The following is a 25,757-nucleotide window of genomic DNA, read 5'->3' on the forward strand; positions in this document are numbered from 1 at the left end:
TAAATCAGAAACATTTTTCAAAGTTTGTATTTTACAGTCGGCTTGCCGAAACCGTCCCATGCTCTGTATTTCTAATTATCTGCTCCCCTGATTAGTTGTATTTAGCTTTTCATTTTGTCAGACCCTTAAACAACTTTCAATTTTGGACGAAGATAACCAAAGGAAATAAAATGTGCAGCTTTCAAACAAAAATTGTATTCATTGATATATTTATTGAAACCAAATCATCCCCAACCTGCTTTTCTCCCCTATTTTTGTGAATTTGTGACAAAATATGACACTGCTTTCTCATTGTAACGCTATCATTGACGCCAAATTTGAATTGTGATGGGGATTTGTTTAGGACCTCCTGGGTTCACCGCTGTAGCATGTTTATTCGTGGGTGACTGCTCTCATTGTGCTGATCGATGATCAATGTCGGTGACTTTTTGTTTCTCATCTGTCCTTGAATTTTGTTCGCCATGTTGAGATCTTTTGGCCTACTTCATGTTGCCAGTCAGGTTCTTTTGACGCATTCTTGCAGTAGGACAATTTCCCAAATGTATGGTCAAAGTTCATTCATGAGCTAACAAAGCCAATTAAATTTCACTTTGATTTTTATTAGAAAACAGCTTTTTGTGCTGCATTTACTCAGGTTATCTCTGTCTGGTCATAAAATGTATTTACTGATGTAAAACATAAAACAAAACAATGATTTAAAACAGGAGAGCTTCCTGAAGGGAAGCCGTCAACGCACAGCTTTATCAGTTTAAATGATTAAGTCAAGTTGTCATGACAACAGTGAGTCATCTGACTAATCGCTGCACAAGTGTAGTAAACAACTGATCAGTCGGGTTGTCACACGTCCACCTTCACTGCTTTTGTTTATTGTAATTTCATGATGTGGGACAGCGCAAAACAAATCCCAAACAGAAATCCTGTTTGTCCTTTAATACTGAATCTGTGCCACTGAAGTCGGTTTCATTAGCTCAAATCTCAACGGACGGTCCGCCTGGTGTCACCGCGTCCTCATTACGAAGGAAGCAAAGCAACCAGCCTGTGAGGACGGCCTCTCTCACCCCACTGCTGTCTCTTTCTCTCCTCCGCAGGTTATCGAGTGCATAACCCAGGGTCGGGTACTGGAGAGGCCACGGATCTGTCCCAAGGAGGTTTACGACATCATGCTGGGCTGCTGGCAGAGGGAACCGCAGCAGCGACTGAACATTAAGGACATCCAGAAGGTCCTGTTCGCCATGGGAAAAGCCACCCCAGTCTACCTGGATATCCTAGGCTAGCAGCAGCCGCTCCCCATCACCACACCCCTTCCCTCTCCCCTCTCCGCCCCCCCACCTCATTCCCCGGCAGACGGAAAACATCGACAGAGGCAAAAACGAGACAAAGAGACCCCCACACGAAAATCCAGGAATAACCAAACCAACCTGATCCACTGTCGAAAAACACCTGCTTCGTTTGGGAGGGACTTAAGTGCCTGCAACACTTTTGGATATAGTGGATTAAAACATATTTAAAAAAAAAAAAAAAAAGAGAGAAAAAAAACAAAAAACACGCACTTTTACATTTTGTTTACTTGCGTATAAAATGTACATGTTTGAAGAAATTTTTTTTTCCCTTCGGGGGAGGGGGGGGGAACTGCAAAAATTACACAAACATGGAGAAATGGAACCGGGCTGGCAAAACGGCTACAGCTTGATACAATGGAGAGAATACATCAGAGTTTAAAATCTATCCTGGGTTTGGTTTTATGAATATATATAGAAATATTACATATATTTTATATTTATTTCTTTTTCAAGGTCGGTCGAGGTGTTAAAGGGTCGGCCATTTTTCGTCGCCAAGGGCTTAGCCCCTGTCCGAAGTCGAAAACCAACAAACTACTGGCAGGGACTAGAGAAGAGGAAGCCTTACACGCTCTCTGATTGGCCGGCTCCGAGCTTTCAAAGAGAAACTGTGGGATAACACTGGCTGTGCTCTGTAGAGGACCTATCCAATCAGACAACTGACAAAATCTATTTTAATTTAAAAAATAATGTACATATTGTAAAATTCTACGTGTCAGAATTGTGTTAACTTATTTTTTCCTGATTTTACTTTGGTTCCTTTTCCTGACTGTGACCCGGGTGACTAAAGCACTGAACTACGGTCCTTGTTTTCATCCCGATTCCGTGGAGAATTTCTCCCGGGGATTTTTTACCCGCGTTAGCGCCGGTTAAGTTGTCGGACGTGACGACGGCGATCCCAGTTCAAACGGGTCCACTGACCGCATCGCACAGACTGTGGAGAGCGCGGGATGACTCAGAGCCATGGTTCACATACTGAAGCCTCGCCTTCACGTTCCACTTCGTTTGCTTTTTAAAGCAAGGATAATGAGTTAAGTAATCTGTCACGCCACAACCCTGAAACACAAACACATGCTTTGTCACTTTCACGTTTTTTGGTGTGAAACTGCTGAAGAGAACATTTCTGTAAGTCCGACCATATTCATGTTTTGGTATCTTTAAAGGAGCAGTTTGACGTTTTGTAAAATATGGTTAATTGCTTTCTCACTGCAAGGCTCATAACAATGCAAGTCAGTCAAGTTAGCTTAGCCTAAAGTCATCAACAGGAGAACCAATCTCTGACACTGGTTAATATTGCAAATAATTTGGGATTTCTTGCTGCAGTCAGATTTAGGCTTTTTTTAATGTTTTTGTAATTGTTTTCTTGTCTTTTCTCAAAAAAACTAGGTTTGAAATTATGAAAATGGAATTACGGTACATTAATCTTACTTTTGTTTCATTAACATCTTAAAATAAATTATAAAATGTTCCTAAATGTCAAAGCTGTACAGGATACCAGTACAGTCAGAGTGAGCTTTGCTCAAGCTTACCCCAAACATAAAAAAATGAATTATTTTTATTTTATTTTAATTTCTTGAGAAATTAAAATATGTATATGAGTTTTCCCTGTCTGCATAACAACTTTGCAATCTATGTTTGTGAATAACCTTGATTTAAAAAAATACCTTTTGTTTGAGTGGACAAGATCTCTTTCACTGCTAGCAAGACCAAGCTATGCTAACGCGATGCAGCATTGAAATCTGGAATGTTCTAATTTGGAGTTTAGAGTGACCCCAAACTTTGGTCAATTCTGAGTGTTTTTTAACATTTTAGCAAAATTGATTAAAACTATAGGAACAGTACGTTGAGGCCGGATGTTTTCATAACCTTGGTTAGCGATGTCATCGACAACCTGCTCTAATGTCTTAAATTACTAATGTTGGCTGAAGGCAGGTTACTGATTAGAATACCTCCCCAAAAAATGCATTGGAAACCGAGGTGGAAAATAACCCCAGATTTCATTGGTTTACTGTAAACGGCATCATTTTCTTTGAGCTCCGATTAGTTTCAATGACATCTAAACAGATTTGTGGATTTTAATGTTATTCAAGGCTGGTTGGAAAGTAGGTATCCTGTTTTTAGACTTTGTGCTAAGCTCATGTATCTCTGGCGCAGTCTACTCACAACTGTACCATTCCTCTCTTTTCTTAGCAAGAAAGCAAATAAGCAAAATACTTTGAAACTGAAACTACAGACTTTACTGGTTGATACCATCCAGATCTTGTTACATTACTGTCCAAAAAAAGAAACTGAATCATGTTTTTACGATACAGCTATATTTTCCATCTGCTATTCATGTGTGGTGACTATTTTTACACCTGCTGTATCTGACAAAGAAGCCTCTTCTGTTACTATTATATCCCAAAGTATCGACTGATACCACATCAGCTGACTGTTGTTGATTAAGTTGGACAATTTGTCTTAAATGAACCTGGTAGTATAAAAAGTTTTCTTCCTGAAAGAGGAGGCTGAGGGAAAAAAACCCACACAAAATCTACAGTAAGATCCAAATCAGATTAATTTTGAAGGTTGATCTTAAAAAGAAACATGCTTAGTTTTGAATTTGAATTCATATTTTCACGTCCTGGAGATTTCAATCTGAACGACGAACCTCAGGCAACTGTTCTATTTCATGTTGTGTCTGAATATATAGCAGTTCTGTGTGGGTCTCTTTACACTCCTTTGTTTTTATCTCGACGCGACTTCTGACAGTTTCACTGTTTGTCTCCGTTCTCCTTTGGGACTATGTAAAGCATTAATGAGCATTCAGTTACTCCATGTGTTTTTTATATGACAAGCGGGATCAAATCCATCAAGTTACCCAAAGTATTGAGTTTTTGTGTATTCTCTTGTGGTAAAGATAAACGCTTAAAGACATTATGACAGACCGTGAGCATTTGCAGGGTATTGTAATCCTTTCATGGTGAGTTACGTATTGTTTAATATGTTTTTTCTTTTTTTTTCTTCTTCTTCTTCTTGGATGAACTAACTGAACACTTTTTGAAGCAAAGTTGGCATATTACCATGTACACATGTTACAGAATATAAAAATGTGGTATAACGACTGCAGTATATAAAATACTGGTATTCCATGATAGATCTTTGTATTAATGTGACTCTCTTAAGAAAATGTCTTCAAACAATCAGACGATCTCCTTTTCCATTTTGTCCTGTCTTATAAAGATATGTGAATTTGAAACGCTCTCGTCCTTCTCTAAATCTCTGAGAGGTGAACGTTCTGTCTTCTCTATGTGTTTATGTTTTTCCTCCTCCATTCGACCAGATGCATGTTTCGTATTTTTGCAGCTCTTTGTTCGATTTTAGTTCAAATCATTGGTTGTTTAACAAACAAAATGCGCCAGGTTAGAAGTTCGCTTTGTGTAGGAGTATATGAACACCGAATAAAGCTGCAGGGGAGGTAGTACCTTCTCAAAGCCCAAAGTGTTAACTCTCTGACCCCTTCACGTTTCCAGATGCTTGTCTTCCTCTGGGGACGTGTCTAATTGCCAGCTCTTGTTGGTTGCTCTGTTGCTCTCAGTTCTGCCAGGCCAGCTCACCCACCTATCTGGCAAAACTCCACCTACTTGCCCCAAAGTAATAAGTGGTTTTGGATTCATCAATCCAAAATTAAGAACTCTGGTAACGTGCTTCTATGAATGGCTGCATTCTTTAAGAACGAACCCGTTTTACTCTTTAGTTAAACCGGAACATTCTTGCTGCGATTCTGTCGCTTTCTTACATGACTCCAGTGACCGCAGTCTTTCACATCGGAAACCTTTCTGTACTTTGCTGGTGTGAAAGCTCACATGCACAGAACACACTACTGTAGGGATCATCTTATGCAAGAACGGACAAATAACAGCAAAAACAATGGCGGGCAGCATTGTGCTGTGTTGTACTACTTAACCTGTCGTGTCCAATGAGGAATTAATGTCTTACATCAGCACTTTGTTCATGTTGGATGGATTTCTAACATTTACTATGACGTGGAAGGTAAGGGAATGCGCAACATGCAAAAATAACGTGGTATAGTGGTCTGCCATGACAACTACAGCTGATTCAAAGTGTCTCTGCATTGCCGTCAAAACGGGGAACTTTCCCCAATCAACACCTGAAAATACCGGCAGTTTCCAGGAAACTGTCTTGTGTAAATGTAGCCTACAGGACAAACACTGCCGTCTTCAGTCAATGTGTAAAATATTTAATTTGCAAGAAACTGGTTCACCTATCAATGGGATTCGGGTATCTGGTCAGGACCCTCTACCTTTTGCCCTCATGACCAAATCACAGACAAAAGGAAGATGACAGATGGTCTCCTAAGGCCATAAAGTGTAACATAATGAGCAGAGCTGCACCATTACAGGCAGTTACAGAACCATCTCAAAATGGAGGCGCTTTATTGATTCATTAGACGGCATCGCTCACATTTGTTCAGTTTATTGAGGTTGGATAATGAGTCCACATGTTTAGTAGTTATATTGTGCAGTATCTGAATAGGGGATAATGTGCTGATGTTAGGTTGTTCTGTAGAGCAATGTTCGGTGGCTGGAACCTAAAGAAATTGTTCAGGTTGCACCTTCATGCTCATTGGGTTCTGTTTCCAAAAGATGCATGATTCGACCCCCTGGACTGGTGCGTACCTAAAATGGGATCCAAATCTATGAAGTCCTACTAATCGATTCTTTGGAGGCAATCACTCTGTCTGGTGGGCTTCACTTCCCGTTTTGACTATCAGACATTCCAGCGACTGTCTGTAGTACATTTACTCAACACTTGACGCCGTTTGGTTTCTGCTCTGGGTGTGTCAGCTTCTTGCAAATCAAAACATTTGCAGACCTTTCAATCAAAGTGTTAAGAAGTATGTCCACATTGCACCATTACCTTCTGGCTCTTTTTTGTCAAAGCACTTCTTTGTGTTGCAGGTTTTTTGTGTTGGGTTTGTTGCTGTGGAGGCTGAGCACACATCTTCATCTGGTGTCAACTGTTCCAAGGTTCAACAATCACGTCTGACAAGGAAACTGTCTTGAAATTTAGAACCAGTCTCAAACATTTGCTCCTCGACCAAAATTGCATGGTGATTTAACGTTAGACCTTTTAGTCATATAATTAAAAAGAAGTTCAATAACATAAATGTTATAAGTTTGAATGTTTTTTTTTTTTTTCCGTTTAGAAATACGTCAACGTGATGCTACTGTCAATAGGTTCTCAACTGAATGAATAACTTGGGAGTTTCCTGCCGATGGCCACATTATCTGAGTGATTTTTCCTTTCGCCTTCTGACGTGGCGCTCCATCAATCTGGATAAGCGTTGTCCATCACCAGGTGAACCATGTTTTGAGGCACCGACAAGATGCAAAACCACACATCATGTCTCAAGGCGCTTCAGAGTCAGCGCGACACAAAAAGACTCATGGCAGCATTCACCTCTTCTTCTCCAGCCGTTTATCCCAAACAGTCTGAAGGGTCCTTTAGCTGAGAAAATCTCTTTACATCAGTAATCCTGGTAACTTCCGGAAAAAAGTCAGCATGCCTTTGATATTTTTCTTTGAAAATGAGGTGGTTTCTTCACTCCCAGGGTGAAATCCTGAGACGTCAATCACACCTTCCCACTGCCATTCCTTAGCAAGCTGATGGAAATGCAGTCATCTTCACGATGCGAGTTGCTGCCTGTTTCTTGGGCACACTGAAGCTGTTTTTATAGTAATTGAACCTCTATTGTAGGTAAATAGTTGGTTTTGGTGCGATCTTACCAGCAGCAGTCTATTTGTGTGTGTTTTTTCTCTGTACCTAACTCTACAGGTTGGTTGCTGTGCATTTCATGTTTCTCTTGCAGAACTTCAATGGGAAATGAAAGTGGTAAAATCAGCTATTTAAAACCATTTTGTTGCTTGTCTTTATTATCTTTGGTATCAGTGTTTTGAATGTTGCATCAACACTCGAGCTGAATGTGAAAAGAATGAAATTAAATCCATCTAATTTGATAAAATAAAAACAACAACTTCAAGTTAATCATCACTGGGATGAAACTTTCACGGCTCTGTATACAGTTAATGTGATTTGACTTGATTTCCAAGCTTTACCATTTTTTAATGAAATGCTTTAAATACTTTACCGACTTCCAGTGGGTCCAATCGTTTTTTACATGAACAGCAGCCACACACACACTTTATTATTCTCCTGCGAAACAGGCGAGGCGCAAACAGAAACACTTCCATTTTTCTAGCTGCTACTCTCTTCAAGCCTTCACTCGGTGTTAAGCGGCAGCTGCATTATCGCGGCAGCGTCTCGGCTGCCCCGGCAAACAAGAAAATGGAGGCGCAGGCCGCGCCGAGGGATTCGAGGTCAGTGAGCAGCGTGTTGCGCGATGGTCGTTTTGTAATTGTTTATTGATTTACAATTACAAAGTGTTTTCGTGTGCTTAGGTTTCACTGTTTGCCTGCGAGTCGGTGTGTTTGTGCGAGTGTGTGTGCGAACGTTACAGCAGACTGGAGTGTGTCAAATGTCCCTGTTCAGTTCAGCCGTGGTGCACTGCGCCGCCTGGCTTGAGGAAAAACTGGCTTATTGACCCGGATTTAGGGCAATTTTTACCTTCTGGAAAGCAGGTTTAGAGATTAAGGTGAAGTGGCTTTTGACACAGAATGAGTCTAAAACAACAGAATCAGTCATGGTGTTGCATCATAGGTTACTTGTAGCTTAAAAACTGCTTAGTTAGACTGTTGTGATGTAATTTACCACCTTTAAAATGGAAAGGTTTGACTATGAAGTGAAGTTCTGTGAAATTAGCAAACATTTTTCTTACTTGCACTCAGCAGATGTTCGGTCTTAGTACGTTTCTTCAAAAGTGACTCAATTAGAAGGAAAATGTTCATATAAGTTTGAAACATGCACTTGTCAACAATTTAACAGGTGGCCATGTTAAAGTTTCATTTTCTTCTCATTTGCTAACCCGATTGTAACATAAACAATATGATGACTAGCTCAGCTAGACCTAGATGGATTTTTTTCTTTTATTAGAAAAATTAGTCAAAAATATTCACAATAAGAGCATTATGATTCTGAAACCTGATACATTTCACACACACACACACACACACACAGGAACCTGAACAATGGAGTAAGTGGAGCAAACATTGTGCTCGCTCCATTTTTAAACCCAAACACATCTCATCCCTCCCTTCAGACTGACGTTTCTTCAAAACGTCTGAAATATAGATATATATATATAATAAAGGTTTTGTTTCTAAAACCTTCCCATATTTCAGTTGACATGTGGATAGTCTTATCGTTTGGTGAGCTCCAAGTATATCTGTATATATTTAATATCATCACCGTCTTTAGTTCCCTCCGCAGATCTAATTAAGGAGGAAGGTGTAGCTTGGAGTAGGCAGCCATTTGCAGAGTCTATAGATACGTTGCATGTTATCGTTTACATCTGGAAATTTAGCATGTGCTAAAAGACTGAAGATGCTTTTCCTCGCCACCTTTAACCACGCTGTCGTGGTAGAACAAATAAAACCTGAAGATGTAGGTGTGTTTAAATTTAGTGCAGCGCGCCTCAGCAAGGGGAAAATAACGCAGATAAAATAACTCAAACCCACCTGTATTCTTTCTTTCTCGCCGTCTCCGCTACGCTACACGCCGAGCCGTTGCCATAGCAACCTCTATGGCGGTGGGAGCTGGTGGAGCTCACAGCTGACGGTGCAGAGGTTACTTTACGTCTGTCAGGATTCAACACCAAACATACACAAACATTTCTCACATAAAGCACAGAACATTAAGTCCATTACAGCATTAGGTGGTCATGCTTTATGTCTGTTTGGCGATCATTAATAAGTGATCGTCTGAACACCAGCGATCGTTGATTAGCTATTTTAAACCGATTTTCTGTCAGAGAACAGTGGTGTGGGTCGGCTTTTTCTTTTCTTTTTCTTTTTTTTAAGAAACTGAACTGAAATACAGAATTACGTAGCACATCTACATGATAACGTTGTGAAACTCAAGCTAGCATAACTGACCTGCTTTCGTTTTCCTTGCTACTGTTTTTTCAAATAAAACTTTTGACTGACCTGTGAAATGCGATACCCTTGGACCTTTTTATCTGGTTGTCATAGCGTTGACTACCCTTTCTGTTATGTGTGTCATGCGTGCATTTAAGATGTAGCTGTCATGTTGACAATTGAGTTAAAACCAATGGTAGTCATGGTCAGTGTCTATGAGCCTCTCACTGCAGGCGCCTGGAATCTCTTCACAATCCCACAAAACCTTTGAAAGAGGTGCTTCAGCAAAATATTGATTTAAGGGAGTACACCCTATAAAACCAGGTCATTTGAGCTTTTTTTATTTTTCTACTAAAAAAAAAATTAATTCCACAGGCAGTATGTCGCATTAAAGGAGAAAACAAGTTTGAAAAATCTTGATTTTTTATATATTTTTTCCCCCACTGGCGAGTGCGTGAATGTTTAGGAGCCACTGTACAACACAGAGTTCCCTTACAGGCTGAATATAGATGCTTATGGAGCCTCCCACCTCCATCCACGCTGTCCTACGTTCAGGTTAGACAAAATATCACCATGTTTACGCCACATACTGCTTCCCTTCAATGGAAATGAAAGTAGTTCTGAGAGCGTCGGCCTCAGACGTGATATATTAAAAACTGTCTGGAAGTTGACCTGGATAGAAGTAATGCAGTCAACAACTCTGAAATAATATCAGAGCGTGTCGGTGGCAAAAACAAGCAGTGTCCCTTTGATGTGGGAAATGGCCCCGTAAATTTCTCTACACCCTGTTGGCGTCGCTCTCACTTTGACCGCGTTGAGAGTGTTCGGTCCTCATCAATAAAAATCCCAGGAAGGAGGATAAATGGCCTCCCTCCCATCTCCTTCATTCATTCATTCATATCAACACACCCAAATATGATGCGTAATGTTTTGACATCCAGCGTGATTCACTCTCTCTGAGGGCCCTGCTGAATTCCCAGATAAAAACTAAACGTAGACTCTTCAGCCATTTTTGTTTCTTCTTCTTCTTTTTTCTAAAGCGACACGCTTCGAAAGAAATAAAATCACGGTGTGCACGGCAGCCACACGTGTCCCTCTGTGATGTGTGACAGAATAAGGTCAGCAAGCGTGATGAAAATCATGGCAACACAGCCGCACAGAGCAGCCCCTGTTAGCCGTACGGTTCATACCAGCTGGTTGTGCGACACGGACGCATCCAGCTGAAGATGTGCTTAAGGTGAACGTGATTCAAGGCAGATTGCTGCCCTCCTCCTCCCAGTGTGGCCTGTCAGCATCGAGAACTCAAGCCTGTCTTGGCAATTTGCACAACAATCCGAGCCCCGGTTCTCCTCTGTATCTTTTTAAAAACACAAAATGACTACAAGGAAATTATTTTCCATCCTTGCCGGGGGATGGCCTGTCTTGTTGCGTTAAAGCAATCCCAAAGTGAATTCGGCTGCGTCAGCTCACCTCAGATAAGCAGGTATTGGACTTCATTGATAGCCGTGGCAGCTGCGTGGGGAACACACAAGCACAGGAAATGGGAGATGAAGGTTCTCCGGATCGGCCCTCTCTGTTCTGCAAATATGAGAAGGCGAGCTCATTTGCGAGGAGGCAGGCTGCGCAAATAGAAAGAGAAGCTGCACTCCTACTCATTACACACACACATACACACACACTCCGGCTGCTCTGTTCAGTACTCCTGCTCAACTGCTTCACAGCACATCAGCCAATCGCCTAGCAGCAACTCAATCTGATTAGTTCAGAAACTGCTGATCTGCTCTGGGGTTTTTTTTTGGTTTTTTATGAGCAAACATCTTTCTTGTTTACAGAAAACTGCCTAAAAAGTCTAAATATCTAGCTAGCTGGGATTGTAAAAATATAAATAACATGTTGGCGTTCGAGGTAAAAGGTAGATTGGTTTGAGATGGAGGAAAGGCAAAAGTTTCTCAAACAACCAACATTGGCAACAAGATGTGTGGAAAACCTTCAAGCCTTGAAGAAAAATGGGAGAAAAGTAAAGTTCTCAAGTTGTCAGCCACAGATCCAGATTCTTCTGGAGTGCCCCAAGGTTCTGTCGTGGGTCCAGTTCTGTTCTTATTATATTCTATGTCACAGGTAGATTTTTTTAAATAGCATATCTTTGCATTGCTATGCATGTTATGTCCAAATATATCTACGACTCGTGACTTAGTGAGGTCAGATCCTGGATGACCAGCATTTGTTTTTAAGTCTTAAAGATAAAGATCGTTCTGTTCAGATCACATCATGATCTCCCTGCTCCCTGTTCAACTTTCCTCCACTCCACAGCATGTCGAGCAATTTCTGAAAGTAGTATATCAAAACACTTTTCTTAACCATAATATTTAAATAATATAAAGAGCATAGTTCAGTTACTTTTTAATTAATTTGGCTACAAAACCGTAATGAGTTTGTAAATAGAATAAGAACACAATTTTTTTTAATTTAAACATTGCAAAAGAAAGAGTTGTTAGTGTGACAAGCTACACTTGTTGACATATTTCTGTTGAAGATGACTGACGTTTTTGGGCGACCACGAGCGCTAAGGAGAGAGAGTAACAGACTCGAGAGAGGAGAATGAAAGAGAAATGGAGGGAACGTGCAAGATGAGAGCAACGTGAGGCGTGCAAGACACCGAGAGATTTACATGAGGAAAATTTACTTGATGATTCACTTTGCGCATTTCAGCAACTGGTCAAGCCTGTTGCTGAAATGCGCTATAATGTGATTGCCTTACCTTGTAATAATTCAGATTCTGGGATAATTTAAACAACATCAGTTACAATACTCAAATCATCCGACTAGCTTCTTGAACAGTTCCAGCATCCTCTTCTGTCCTTTTGAATCCAGGTGACATCAGGCGGCATCAGGAACGTGGTGGGGACATCATTATGGTTGTCCAGCCAGCGCATCAGCAGTATCTGATGCCGTCATCTCTGAATCTATTAACCAAAAGTAAAGGCAGTTGTGAAGATTTAAAAAAAAATAAAAAAGGAGCCGACCCGGTACTAGAAAGATGTTCTCAATAAAGTGAATGTAAAGTGTATATTGTGAAAGGGTTTTGTTTCATCACCTGCAGATGCTCAAACAAAAGCACTGACCTTGACTAAAAAATAAAAGAAATGGCTGCTTCTGTTTCACCAACCCCCCCCCTCCCCACCACCACCCCAAAAAAAAAAAAAAAAAAAAAAAAACTAACTAAAAAACAGCTTTATGATAAGCTGAGAAATCCCAATCTTCTGCTGTGCCTCCAAGCGGTCTCCAGTGCTATCTGGACGTAAACAGCGTTTGTGTTCAGCTCCTGAACTTGGGCTTGCATTCTCAACACCCAGGCAGAATGCCTTTGACTAATCCCCCGGGCTTCCTTATCAAGTGTGATTGAATACTGCCCTCAGTCCCCGGAAGACAGACTGCTCCTTATCTCCTTCATTTTCTGTTTCTGTGTCTTTCACTTCGCTCCACAAGAAGGTGTTTGTGGGAAAGCGGAGACCCGTTAACTGTTTACCCCCCACCAGTACGCACATCCTTCTCCCAGTGGACGTGCGTTTGTCTTTCTTTCTTTTTGTTGTTGTTGTTTTTGAAACATGAAAGGCTCCGAAACAAAATGGAGAGTTTCTACTCCATTTGCAGTGCAGCCAATCAGTGCTCAGTGACCCAGATAAGGAGTGCGATATCAATGATGACAGCGATAAAGACGTATTCTCACCACAAGCCGGCCTTCTAATTTGGGTGATCTGTGGCAAAAATAAATGATTTTTGACAAAATGAGAAAGAAGTGCCGTGTTGGGAGGGATTACGCCAGGAGCCGGGGGTTAAGTGGCTCCTCTGTGAGGGAATGGGGGACAATTACCTATGAAATGAGATTTCATGGCTGCAGGTGTGTCCAGAAAAAAAACAAAACAAAAAAACACAGTGATTGGTCAAAGTTAATGTGTGGGGTCAAGTAGGTAATAATTATCCAGGAGCCTCAGGCGGTTTTTGTATCCCTTGGTGAGCTTTGTTATTGTATAAGAGGACAGTGTAACAAAATGAAACTACAGGGGATTTATTTATTTATTCATCAGAGGGCTTGTTGGACATTTCAGTCACCTTTGAATGGCAAAGTGGTGCCATTCAAAATCATATGCTCTGTAGGAAATTAACATTTTCTTAACCTGAACTCATTACGACAAACAAACTTTGGCTTCACTAAATATTAAACAGAAGCAGATTTTTTAAAAACAGCAGCTGTTAGGAGACATAAGCTGCGCTCTCATGTTTTATCACCTTACGACCTTTAAACAACAATCTGACGAATCAGAAGGAGAGCGTCTTTGAACAGAAATGTTGGATGTTGCACATTTATCTCAAAAACATACAAAAAGTTATAATCCCTTTTTGAGAAGGAATAATGTTGAACGTTTTTAATGTTGGTGTAAAAATGGTCATTGCAGTGAATGAAGTGCATATTTCAGTTTTTCAGATTAAATAGTCTGAGTAGTCTTCATTATATATAGAAAGTTGAGTTCAGAAACTGGGGCTGCACAGTGGCGCAGTTGGTAGAGCTGTTGCCTTGCAGCAAGAAGGTCCTGGGTTCGATTCCCGGCCCGGGGTCTTTCTGCATGGAGTTTGCATGTTCTCCCTGTGCATGGTGGGTTCTCTCCGGCTTCCTCCCACAGTCCAAAAACATGACTGTCAGGTTAACTGGTCTCTCTAAATTCTCCCTAGGTGTGAGTGTGTGTGTGAATGGTTGTTTGTCCTGTATGTCTCTGTGTTGCCCTGCGACAGACTGGCGACCTGTCCAGGGTGAACTCCGCCTCTCGCCCGGAACGTAGCTGGAGAGGAACCAGCAACCTTCCTGACCCCATTAGGGACAAGAGTGAACAGAAAATGGATGGATGGATGGATGGATGGATGGATGGATGGATGGAGTTCATAAACTGAATGTGGCGATTGGTGCAGTTACAGCTTGAAGTACGTGGATTATTCTCTTACTAGCTAAGTACAGTTAGAGACTGGAATTGTTTCCATTCTGCTTTACACGATGGTGTAAACCTTTTCAGACGGTGACAGAAGTTTTGCTACAGATTCTAATTGGGTTTCGGTCGGGGCCTTGTGTTGTCTGTCCCAGCACGAGTGATCAGAACCAGTCCATTGATGCTCTGTACCGCCACTAGCTGTGAGCCGTGTTGCCACAGAGCTTAAAATTGCACAACTTGGATTTATAAGAATAAATTTGCAGAATGGAAACCTGCCATTTTCTAAAATAAAATTCAAGTTTTAGGGCAACGTTTTTGCACTAGGATGAGTTGTTTTTTCAGCTGTACTGAATTTAGCGTCTTTCGCAAAACTGCTATGGAAATACTTTTTCCGCATCCCACTAATGGTGATCAACAACCGGATGTTGCTAAAGGTGGAAAAGTCGAAGACGACAGGAAGTGGCAGGAGGATTATGGTGCAGTGTTGTTTTTTTTTTCTTTTTTAATGACTTATCATGTGAACAAGCTTATTCACTTATTCTAATTGCGGTGTTTCCATTAAATAAGGAACGCAATTTCAAAATTGTGTTTTTTCAAAATTAGTGGAATATCGACAAAGTTTTAGATACATTTTGGTCCAGAGGTCCTCCCCGCCTGCGGTGGCGCTGTTTGTGTGAGCAGCTGGGACACGTTGCAGCGTGGTGGGTTACTCTTTGGTGGTGCTGGCTGTCATGACTGTGGGCTGGACTCTGATGTGGATCCCTCCCTCTCTGCCTTTCACTGCGTCCTTCCTCCTTTGCTCCTTCTCCGGTTGCCATGTTGGGCTGATGCCCGCTTGGTGGATCAGAATCGGGCTTCACCTCCTCTGCTGTGGTGACTCTTGGGCCATTAGTGGGAGAAGACTCCATGCTTGGCCGCCACTTGGTGCTTCGTGACACTACAGCTGATTTGGTGTTGGTTTCTCCTTGTCCCCAGCCGCCTGGGACAATTTGATTTCACGCCAGAAAACCAAGAAATTTAAACGTGAATTTAACAGTTCCGCAACTAACCAGCATGTAACAGGCAAAGCAAATCAATACATTAACCTTGAACAAAGGGCGATACAGGAAAGCTGAAAGGATGCTGTTGGTCTGACATCAGGATCTTTGAGTTCTCACTGCTCCATTTGTATTTTCTGTAATATCTTCAGTATCCTCTGCACAGTCCTACAACAGCTTTGATCTGAAATGATTAATAGTGATTAATCCATTATTGAAATATTCGTCAACTAATTTAATAATTATGTAGACTTATCTCTCTCTCCCTCTCTCAGCCATTTGGTGATTTAAAAAAAACAAAACAAAACACACTCAGAACAAGCCAAAACTTTACAAAAAATCTGGGGCCTCATGCATAAAGCGTGCACACGCACAAAAAATTTGCGGCGCCATATTTTACGCACAGGTCGGTGTGTATAAAAATTAGCTTTGTGTCAAAGTTTGCGTAAATATACGCGCACTCTTTCCCTGGTGTGAAAATGTGCGGCAGCCACACAAACATTTTCTGTGGACAATATCAAACTCCAAAGCGTCAAAACTCACCTAAACACACTGAAGTCTGACTACGTTCAATGTTATTTACATCAAACCCGATGTTTTTCAGGATTTTAATATTTTGTTGTTTAAACGTAAACGATGGAAATGAATCGCATTTATCCTCAGACAATAAGCTAACACGCACACAAAATAAAGAAAATAAAAATAAAAGTATGTGAAAACCTCACTCGAATGTAAATAGTACTTTTTCTCAGTTTCTGATGTAACACGTTGGTCCGTGTGCCGAAGCATGAAATGCATCTATGCATCATTCTGACTGAAAAAGAAAACAGGGTTGGATCAGCAGATTAACTCAAACCTGCTGATTAAAAATAATCAACAGGTTTGATTATTTTTAAGGTGATCGAGGTGTGTAGACGGTCACACGTATATAAGTATCTGAGTGAATCAGATTCAGATTTTTTCGTTTCCCAAATTGATCTTGCAGCAAGTATAAAAACTAAAAGACAAAGTATTAAAAAATTTTAAAATATAAAGAACAAAAAATACCTAAAACACATAAAATACAAATCAGCACATAATAATGGGAAGAATACAGCAGTGTATTTCATTAGTGACCAACAGTTCTACAGTAGATCAGGTGCAACCTTGTCCTGCATTAAAAAGAGATGTTGCCGTAGGAACAAAGGAGAGTTTGTACCTGTTACTTTTTATACAAGGAAGTCTGAGCCTGATGCCAGAATGTAGAAACTGAAACTCAGCATGTAAAGGTTGAGAAGTATCAACAATAACGGCTTTAGTTTTCCTAATGATTTGTTTTTTACACAGTTCTGTAAGTTAGCGTCGATCAACCCCTAAGATCTTATTGCTAGTATGTTTTAATCTGCTAAGGGTATTTTTTGGTCTAATACTAAGATTCCCAAACCAACAGAGGAGGGTAAAGGTCAACACAGATTCAAGATATGATCTATAAAGGTGAGTCGTGTAAATGTGGAGCGCTTTGGCTCACATGGAGAACATCACCAGAACATCAGAGGGAGCGATTGATCATATTGATCTGCTGGGAAATGTTGATGATGAGCGTTTAGATTAATCCAGACTGATCATCCTGGAGCTCTGAGCAGAACTTAAAGAGCCGTGCGGTACCAGCACCAGTACCAGCACCGGTACCGGTCCAGCTGCAGTCTTCCGTCAGTCGAGTCGCCCACTTTGTGAATGCAACTTATGGACATGAAGCATTTAGAATAAACGTCCACATTCCCACTCAAAGGACTCTCTGACTCTCTGACTCCGTCTTTAAATCCCGGCTGAACGCGCTGCTGTTTCAAACAGGCATTTGCAGGATTTCTTCATTTATTTAATTTGGACATTTTTTTTTTCTTTAAAATGTATTTTTATTTTATGCATGAGGCCCCTGAACATTTTGCATTTAAAGTTAAAATCACTCTTGTTTTATCCAAAACCCCTGAAGTGATTTAGTTTTAGCTTTATTCTATTGAAGTTCACTAAAGAAGTTAATTTTAGGCAATAAAAGGAATTGAATTATTTGTTTATTACCATCTAGCACATTTTAATGTTCTTCTAATATTGTATGAAAAAGGCATAAGTGATTAAATTTTAAAAATCTGTAGAATGTGTCATTTTTTCTACCATTAATCGTCAGAACGATCCATTAATCGATGACTAAAATGATTTACTTCACTTTTTATAGTGATTTCTGAAGTTCACATTATAGTAACATTTTTGAACTAAAGCCAGGTTTTTTTTTTTAAATAATTTTACATAAGTACTAAACATTATGCACTGCAAATCAAACATAAGGAGTGTTTAAGGGAAGACTTTGCATTTGAACCTTTTTTGAAGACCTTATTAGTCACCATGCAGCTCAAAATCCTCCAAAATCCATTTAAAGATGGACTCTTCCAGTGGTCTCTTAGAGGAAACATGACATGGGGAAACTTGGGAGCGTGACCAGAGTGGGCTGAAGGCAATCAAGCCAGCGAATAAGCAGGTGGTCAGTCAAAGAACCGTGAGAAATGTTCATGGATGGAGCGCTGAAACGCTGCCCTCCGCGCTTCGTCCTGCAGTGAGGGCAGCTTCAGACGCCACATTGCGTTTCCACAGCAAAGAGGGGAAGATAAGAGCTGTCACCCCACAGCAATCGGCTGCACACTCAGCAGGTGTTGACATCTAGATTAACCTTGGATTGCTGGGCCCAATTCCCCCTGGAAGGCAGTTTCTTATTAGAATGCACACAGAGAGCTAATATCCAATCCCTGGTTTCTAGGGCTCCCAGGTACTCCCCCTCATTTGCTGGCCTCTCAATCAAAGAGGGCCATCAGAGCCGCGGCTGCAAGGACACGGGGAACTTGGCGAGACTTTTAACAGAGGTTAAATTGAGCTGGAGCTCTCCAGGGCTCAGCCCCGGCACATGGTCTATCATTATGGACACTTAACTCTGCATATGTTCAGAGATATCCCTGTTTTGAACTTGTTTTACTGCAAGCAAACAGCAGCAATGGAGCCTTCTCCAACATGAGTCGGCGAGGAGCTGCACGACACGCGTCTCATTGAACCGAGCGTCAAATCTGAACCCTGACCCTTCTCAGGCGTTGTTTTGACAACGGTGCGTTCTAAAGCTAGAGAAAACGTCTTGGCACGTCTTCACGCTCTGCCTTTCTTATTCAGGCTGAGCTTCCGTTACAAATGTGCACAAAACTGTCTTTAACCCACTAATGTCGGTGAAAAAAAATCACAACTCCATAATTGCGATGACTCCACTAAATAAGAAAATCATTTAGAATAAATTTGCGTCATCCTCCAAACACTTCCTGTTGTCTTCTTTGTGGTTTCTGCCAGTAGTAACATCCGGTTGTTGAGCGTGTGGTTTGGGTGATGTACAGCCAAAAAACCAACTAATCATAGCAGCAAAATGTTTTATACCCATATATATATAAAAAGATTATTTCCGAAATTGATGTTTTACATAAAGCAAATTTATTTTTGAATGTCAATTGTATGGTTAATGGAAACACAACTATTCACAAAGAACGGCACGAACATGAGGCTGACGGCTGTGTCAGATTAGATTTTATGCTAACTTATTAAAGTTCCAACTGCTGATATTGTTAAAAAATATTGTTTTCAAAATGATACTGTGATTTAAAGACAAGATTTCTTCATTAAGGACTCAAGGAAAGACGTTCAAAATCATCTGCGATGCAATAAAATGGAAAAAAAATACCAGAGCACAATACTAGTTTTCTTTTTCCACTCTTATTTTAAAATTAAATTCATCAATGTATTGGCAATGTCTTTTCACATTTTATCACAGCAAACCCTTATGGATCAAACATGGACTTTCCAAAGTAGGACAGAAATGTTAAAAAGAAAGAAAGTGATGCATCATTTTCAACTTTCTTTTCTTTTATTTTACAAATAAAATCCTTAAAAACTGTTGAAGCCTCGTCACAGACCACCGTGGGCCAGCCTCCCTACCCCCGCTGAAGAAAACAACCCCCAGGTATGATGCTGCCACCACCATGGTGGGGCTGGAGCTCTCAGGGTGGCGTGAAAAGTCAGTAAGGGTGTAAATGTCTGTCCTGTGATGTAGGGAGCAAGTTAAATGCTTTAAAAATTAACAGACTAACAGACAGATTTTCCCCTTACAATCATTTTATTTCTCTTACATTGTTCCACAGTAAAGAACTTATGATGAAACTTAAAATTTAAAAAACGGCTGAATTTCAAATCAAACAGCTTCCGTAGACGACATTATGGTTTTTTAAACGTTTTTTTATAGATCCACCATTTTACAATTGGTTATTACAGGTTGAGCTGCCTAATGTAACTAAAGCTCTTTAATCATTTGCAGCAAACGTGGGCCTACTCTCCTCATTATCCTTGATTAAAAAAGACTGATGTTGACATGGAGCTGATTAACCAGCCAACTGCAGCATTAACTGCTCCCACTGTTATTAATCAGCATTTCCTTCAAAAATGTTCTGTATTATGAGACAATGTGTCTAAATTAACCCAAAAACAAAGACAGATTTCTGTCAAGGACAGCAGCTGAAGACAAATGATCTTTTTCCTGAAGCTCAATAAAGCAGAAAAAAATGATGCAAACAGTAATCAGAACCGTTCTCCAGTGTTTACTTTATCACCACTCTTCTTCTTCAGGTAGTTTTTCTGTTTCTCTGTATAATGTTATATAAGTGTACAAACAGTGAAGTGAAGTCCAGGTGGAAAATCCCTCCATCTTCTTCTTTTGCCCCCGGATGATGCTCTGAAAGAGCCGATCACTGCTGAGCAACAGGCACAACATGACCTGCACATCGCGTTTAGCCCTCAATTATTTTAGCGTGGCTCAAAATTGTTTCTAGAATGAGCAAGCTGCAGAAATAAAGATAATAATTGAGTCAATTTGTTGTCCGGAAAGATCAACTCACGGGACAGTTTGTAAATACATGTAGAAATGAGTAGGGGGGAGTTCTCCATTTTTTTAATATATATTTATGATTGTATTTGTTCATTTAAAATAGTCTCTAAAACATTTAAAATGAATCGTTGTTGCAGTAGCATACCTGCTAGTTTCCAGGTTTTTCTCCAAAGACAAGAACTTCCCTCAATCTCTCTGCCAATGTTTTTTTATTATTTTTAACTTTTTTCAAAATTTCTCTTTCACCCTATAATTCAAATTCTGTATCTTACAACAAGTGTTGAATTTTCTGAGCTGTAGACGTGCCGACTGGGTGCTCGAGTGGCGTGAAAGACATGAAGCCTCACGCTAAATCCCCGTAGCAACGCTGCGCCCGTCTCATGTTAAGAGCGCTCAAAGTCTGACAGAGCACATGTTTCTCACGAGGAAGCAGAAGATCAGGTTGTGTTCAGGTTTCTCTCCAGTGGTCGGTGTAAATGTTATACTTTGGGACAGGATTCTGGGTTCGTTCTGCTCTTCCTCTCTACGGACCAGGGACTAGTTGTTTTTCTTTCTCTCTTTATAGACAATTAAAAAATGTTCAGAAAATGTCTTAAAATACTCCTTCAGGCGACATTCTTTCACTGCTAGGCTAGGATCTTCAGCATGGGGACAAATGCGATGGTGTCATGTTGTTTTGAGTCTGTCTTGTCATAAAATAAATCTAAATTAACTTCAAACTGGCTTTTATTCATTAAAAACACATTTGGGGGTTTTAACAGAAATTCATTTATGAACCAAAGGGGCTGGAGCGTAATTCCTGATCGTGTCCAACTTTATAAGCACAGTTTCATTTGATTAACACAATCAGCTGCTTTACTTCATGGTTTTACATTCAGCCAGATGAAACTGGTGCCCATTGGCCGGGTTTTGAAATGTTGTGGTTGATTCCTATCTTACTTGGAAGATCTTGACCTAAATACATGTATGCCAGACATTAAAGTCAGGAGTCTAATCATTTATTTATACACATCTCCTTAACTTCACTGCTGTGCAGAAGTCTTTGGCCCTCATAGGCATTTTGATCTGGGATTACGACTGTGTGATGGAAGGATTAGGGCCAAATTAACTGGAGGGCAGTGAATGATGATGAAGGGTGCCGTGTCTTTTCTTTTTAGCCCCGCTCTGTGTGTGCAGCACTTTTGCGCCTCGCTTGGTGCAAATATCTTTCAGCTCCAATCAGGATCTCCCAACGAATCATTCCTCACATGGCTCACATGGCGTTTTGGATATTAAACCACCCTGTGCAGAAACACGTGTTGGTGTTTTGTGTACGTTTAGGACATGGCTGGCCTTTCTGCTGGGCAGGTTTCTGGGGCCATCTATAGATTAGACATGCTCTAAATTCTCAGCAGGGCTGGTGGGTGTTTCTGTAAGACTAAGCATATGTTCATGAGCGTCCAATGAGACTTTGCTGTTAACCATTTCCCTTTGGACTCTCAGACTTTGCTGCTGTGAATCATTCCGTCGCAGTACAGTACAGTACAGTACAGTACAGTACAGTACAGTACAGTACAGGACAGGACAGTATAGTACAGTACAGTAGCACCATCTTGGACAGGAAGGAGCACTCTTACCTCTCTCTCACACACAAACACATCTTTACCTTTTATCCTTAAACTGCCTCCCGTTTTCAGAGACTGAAATTCACCATTCAACTTCTGCCTTTGTTGAAAAGTAGAACACTGCTTTCTGCCAGCGCCGGTGATAGCAAAGAGAGGAAAATATGCAACAACTTGTGACAGCGCCTTTCACAGCAGAAAAGAGCTTCTTTTTTTCCTGAATTATGTATTCAGGCTTAGAAGACTCCCTGGCCGTGGCGGTGTTACTTTCTCTGTATTACTTATTCAGCATGTCTAACCTTAGGCCCCATTACAGACGGAGAAGTGGAGCTACACTATTTCCTCAGCCGCAGCCGAAACCCAGGGTGAGTCATGTGTCTTGCCTTTCTTTACGTTCCATCTGCTGCTCTTTATTTCACCGCAAAGGTTGCATACCTTTAAGCTATAAGTGGCAAGTATTGCCAAGGGTAGTGAGAGTCCTAGGGTTCTGCATATTTGTCACCAGGAGGTGTCATCTTTGCTTTGATGGCCTTTGATCTGCCATGTCTTTTCATGTTGGTTTGTCTCTGTGAATCAGCGGCTCTGAGCCGAGTTTTGTTCGCTGAAATATGCAGAGCCGCAGCCGTCACCTGGGTGAAATGATTAATGTATACCTCCAACTGTCACGGTGAGCGTAATGCCTTGAATGTTCATTTCGAATCATGATTCCAAGCCTTATACAGTGATTCAATGTGGACGCTCATAATTCCTTTGTGCCTGTCCTCCTTTGACGCGTTGTCGGGGCGGAAAATGCGCCACGACCTGCCACTCTTCCTCCAGCAGCCTCTTGATGTGCCACAGCCAGCGTCGTGCCATGAATAAACATGCGGCTGTACAAAGGGACGAGTGTTTTTAGAGATGAGATAGGCAGTTTACATCTGTTTCGAAAGGGAGGACGGGCAGACAGTAGAACGACAGGGTCATAGAGAACAAAAAGGGAAAAAGAAAATTACAATTATCAAGAAACAACAGTTGCATCCATCAAGATCAATGGGAATCGAGACATGCCTGCTGGAAAGACTCGTTTTTGATTTCGTGTCTTTGCTGTAGGATTTGAAAAATCTGGTTTGTGGCATTGAGTTTTTCACATTTGTGACATTTTTCCACTTCTGGAAACTTGACTTTCTGAAAGCTGAGCTGCCAGCATTGTCAGAAACAATAAACCAAGCCCTCCACAGTCTGAACCCATTAGACAGAGAAGAGTTGGGGTTTGACAAAAAGTCTTTTTTTGAAGGTTTGAGAGCGTTCTGCGAGCCCTAACAACTCACAGTACCGATGCACCCAAACACACCATGTAGAGTTTCTTCAATTTGTACAAATTGAAGAAAATTGCCAGACAAGAGCGCTCTTCCATTGTGGCGATAGTGGGTGTTTGTCTTGTAATCAGTGGGTTGCCGGTTTGAATCCCTGCTCCATCTATGTCCTTGGGAAAAACACTTCTGAATTGCAAAAACGATTTGAAAACTTAAAACAATTCTTGTGAACAGTCGTAAGTGGGAACATCTCAGTTCACCGGGACAGACCACTCATCTATTAAATCACATCAGCAAATACGAGACATTTTTTGTATGTCAGGGCAAAGGACCCGAAATATAGAAACAGCAACAGATTTTGTACCTTGAGAATCGGCCTGATTGCAGGAGTCAGATACTTTCTTCAGTTTATAATAATGTGTGCCTGACTGGTTTCTCTGGTGCTGCAACACCAAACTGTTGCAGCACCAGAGACCTGTAGCTGTCCATTACGTAAAAAAAAAAAAAAAAAATCAGAATTGGGTCACTTCAGCCTGCAGTGGGAAAGCAGCCTAGAACAAGTAAAAATGATAATCCAAAACCAGAAATGAAATGGGTTAAGTCTTCAAACAATATTAATCAAAATGGAAATTATAGAGCCCATTTTAATTTATCATGCAATTACTTGATTACTCATTGCGACAGGCTTAGGTACAGCCTTTATTTAATTAACACCATCTCTTGCTTTGCAACATTTTCTACAAAAACCAGAAATGGTGGTGCAAAATTTGCAGTAATTTCCAATTTGAATATTTAAGGTGATGCATACAGTATATTTCAAAGCTAAAAGTTTTTAACCAAATCAACAGACATCTCGTAGCATTACCAAATCGAAAATATTTAAGGGGCCCAATATAATCAATTAATAATGAATCATAAATGCATCCTTAAGTTTTTTTTTTCCCTCTCTTTTATTGCAATCATAAAATATTCGCAATATTCAATGGCTTAATATTACCAGACACATCCCTGAGCATTTTAAGCAGATTACCAGCTGGGTGTCTCACTCATCTCCTTGCACACACACTCATCCTTCTGGGTGCTGGATGAATGGGATGAAGTGCTCAATAGAGGGTGCTGAACACTATGATGGCAAGAAAAGAGGCAGGGAGATATTATCAGAGGCGTGGGGGGGAATGCTTTGTCCTGTTTGATTTCTGAGTGATGTCGTGAGCTGCTCTGACTGCAGAAATGCAGATAGTGTCAGGGAGCCATCAGACGAGGCCTGAGGGACTGTCCGCCTGGAGATCAACCAGAAAAACAGACTCGCTATGACATGCTGTCTGACCAATGCTGGCTGTTTTCGCGAGGCTTATCGCCTGAATATTTATACGATGCAAAACTGACAGCGAGGCAAATTTACATGTAGCGAGAGATCCGGCTTAATAAACCAAGTTAGTGCTCTGCCACAGAGAAGCTTTCCAATATCTCACAGTGAACGGCCATTGATTTACTCCGTTTGGCCAAATTAAATTCAGATATGGGCACTGATACAGGAGGAAGTGTTTTCTCCACATGAGGACATATTCCATAATTAGAAGTGAACTGGAAACCATATTCTAATGAGCAGGAAGATTAATCGCTCAGTGTTGCCAAACTCTCGCATTTGGTGTTTTGTATTGTTACAAACCTGGAGAGATGAGAATATTCATTACACCAGCTGTGTTTGCACTGACCATATAATTACTCAAATTGGTACTATGAAAATAAGTTTGCTTAGTGGAAACAGTTGTGAAACAAACCCATGTTTTCTGTTAAAAAGTTTCTGCGCTACGATGAGGCGGTTTTTCAGCTGTATCAAAATGAGTGTATTTGGAAAAACTGCAATAGAAACACTTTTTTTGCATCACACGAGTCGTGATCAACAAGATGTTACTTCTGGCGGAAAAGACAAAGAAGACAACAGGAAGTGGTAGGAGGATGATGTCACTGCATGTTTTTAATAACTAATAGGCTCCCAACATGTGGAGCGACGTCGCTCCCTCTCACTTGATTTCCTACGAATCTTGTGTGATGAGGTGACCCTCTTCCAGTTGAGCAAAATTCAATAATCACAATGTGAGGTCAGAGCTAAAATTACACTTCCCTCCATGTTGAAAGTGGTTGAGAAGGAAATTCTGCTTATTGGTCAATGAAATCCTCACTGATTGGTTTTAGTGCCATGCAACCGACAAGAGTTGAACATTTTTCAACTTTGTTTTGTTACATCTCTTGCTTGCGTGCACAAAATTTCAACCATTGTGTTCGTCGCATGGCAGATGAAATTTTGAGCTTGTAGACGTACGCACGCGGACAGGCAACGTGACAAAACAAATGTTCAACTTTTGTGTCCATCGCATGGCACTAAAACCAATCAGGGAGGGTTTCATTGATCAATGAGCAGAATTTACTTCTCAACCACTTTCAACAAGCGTAATTTTAGCTTTTTGACTTACCAATATTATAACATTTCACATTGTGATTATTGAAATACACATAAAAAGGCAGCATAAGTGAA

At 40.7% G+C, this 25,757-nt stretch overlaps 1 protein-coding gene and 2 long non-coding RNA genes across 6 annotated transcripts in view; 2 read left to right on the plus strand and 1 right to left on the minus strand.

Annotated features, from left to right (window-relative positions):
• The window catches only part of ntrk3b (neurotrophic tyrosine kinase, receptor, type 3b), a 272,404-nt gene extending 266,405 nt beyond the window's left edge, over nucleotides 1-5,999 (plus strand). For 2 of the 4 annotated variants that reach the window (XM_044106561.1, XM_044106570.1), the window contains one exon: nucleotides 1,089-5,580. In XM_044106561.1, the coding sequence (XP_043962496.1) occupies nucleotides 1,089-1,274 (186 nt within the window). In that variant the 3' untranslated portion in view covers nucleotides 1,275-5,580. Of the gene's footprint in view, nucleotides 1-1,088 lie in introns of all 4 variants that reach the window. The other 2 variants (XM_044106543.1, XM_044106552.1) reach the window with 2 other exon arrangements.
• Nucleotides 1-9,531, minus strand: part of LOC122825290 — a 31,505-nt gene extending 21,974 nt beyond the window's left edge. Inside the window, exons 1-2 of the long non-coding RNA XR_006369612.1 lie at nucleotides 9,443-9,531; nucleotides 8,975-9,094 (exon numbers count right to left, since the gene is read on the minus strand). This is a non-coding gene — a long non-coding RNA (uncharacterized LOC122825290). The remainder of the gene's footprint in view (nucleotides 1-8,974; nucleotides 9,095-9,442) is intronic.
• Nucleotides 9,029-12,515, plus strand: LOC122825295. The gene is made up of 3 exons (XR_006369613.1): nucleotides 9,029-9,082; nucleotides 11,907-12,011; nucleotides 12,245-12,515. It is a non-coding gene; the product is annotated as an uncharacterized LOC122825295 (long non-coding RNA).
• Nucleotides 12,516-25,757: the final 13,242 nt, after the last annotated feature.

This window comes from Gambusia affinis, linkage group LG02 (genome assembly GCF_019740435.1).
Source record: "Gambusia affinis linkage group LG02, SWU_Gaff_1.0, whole genome shotgun sequence".
NCBI lineage: Eukaryota > Metazoa > Chordata > Actinopteri > Cyprinodontiformes > Poeciliidae > Gambusia > Gambusia affinis.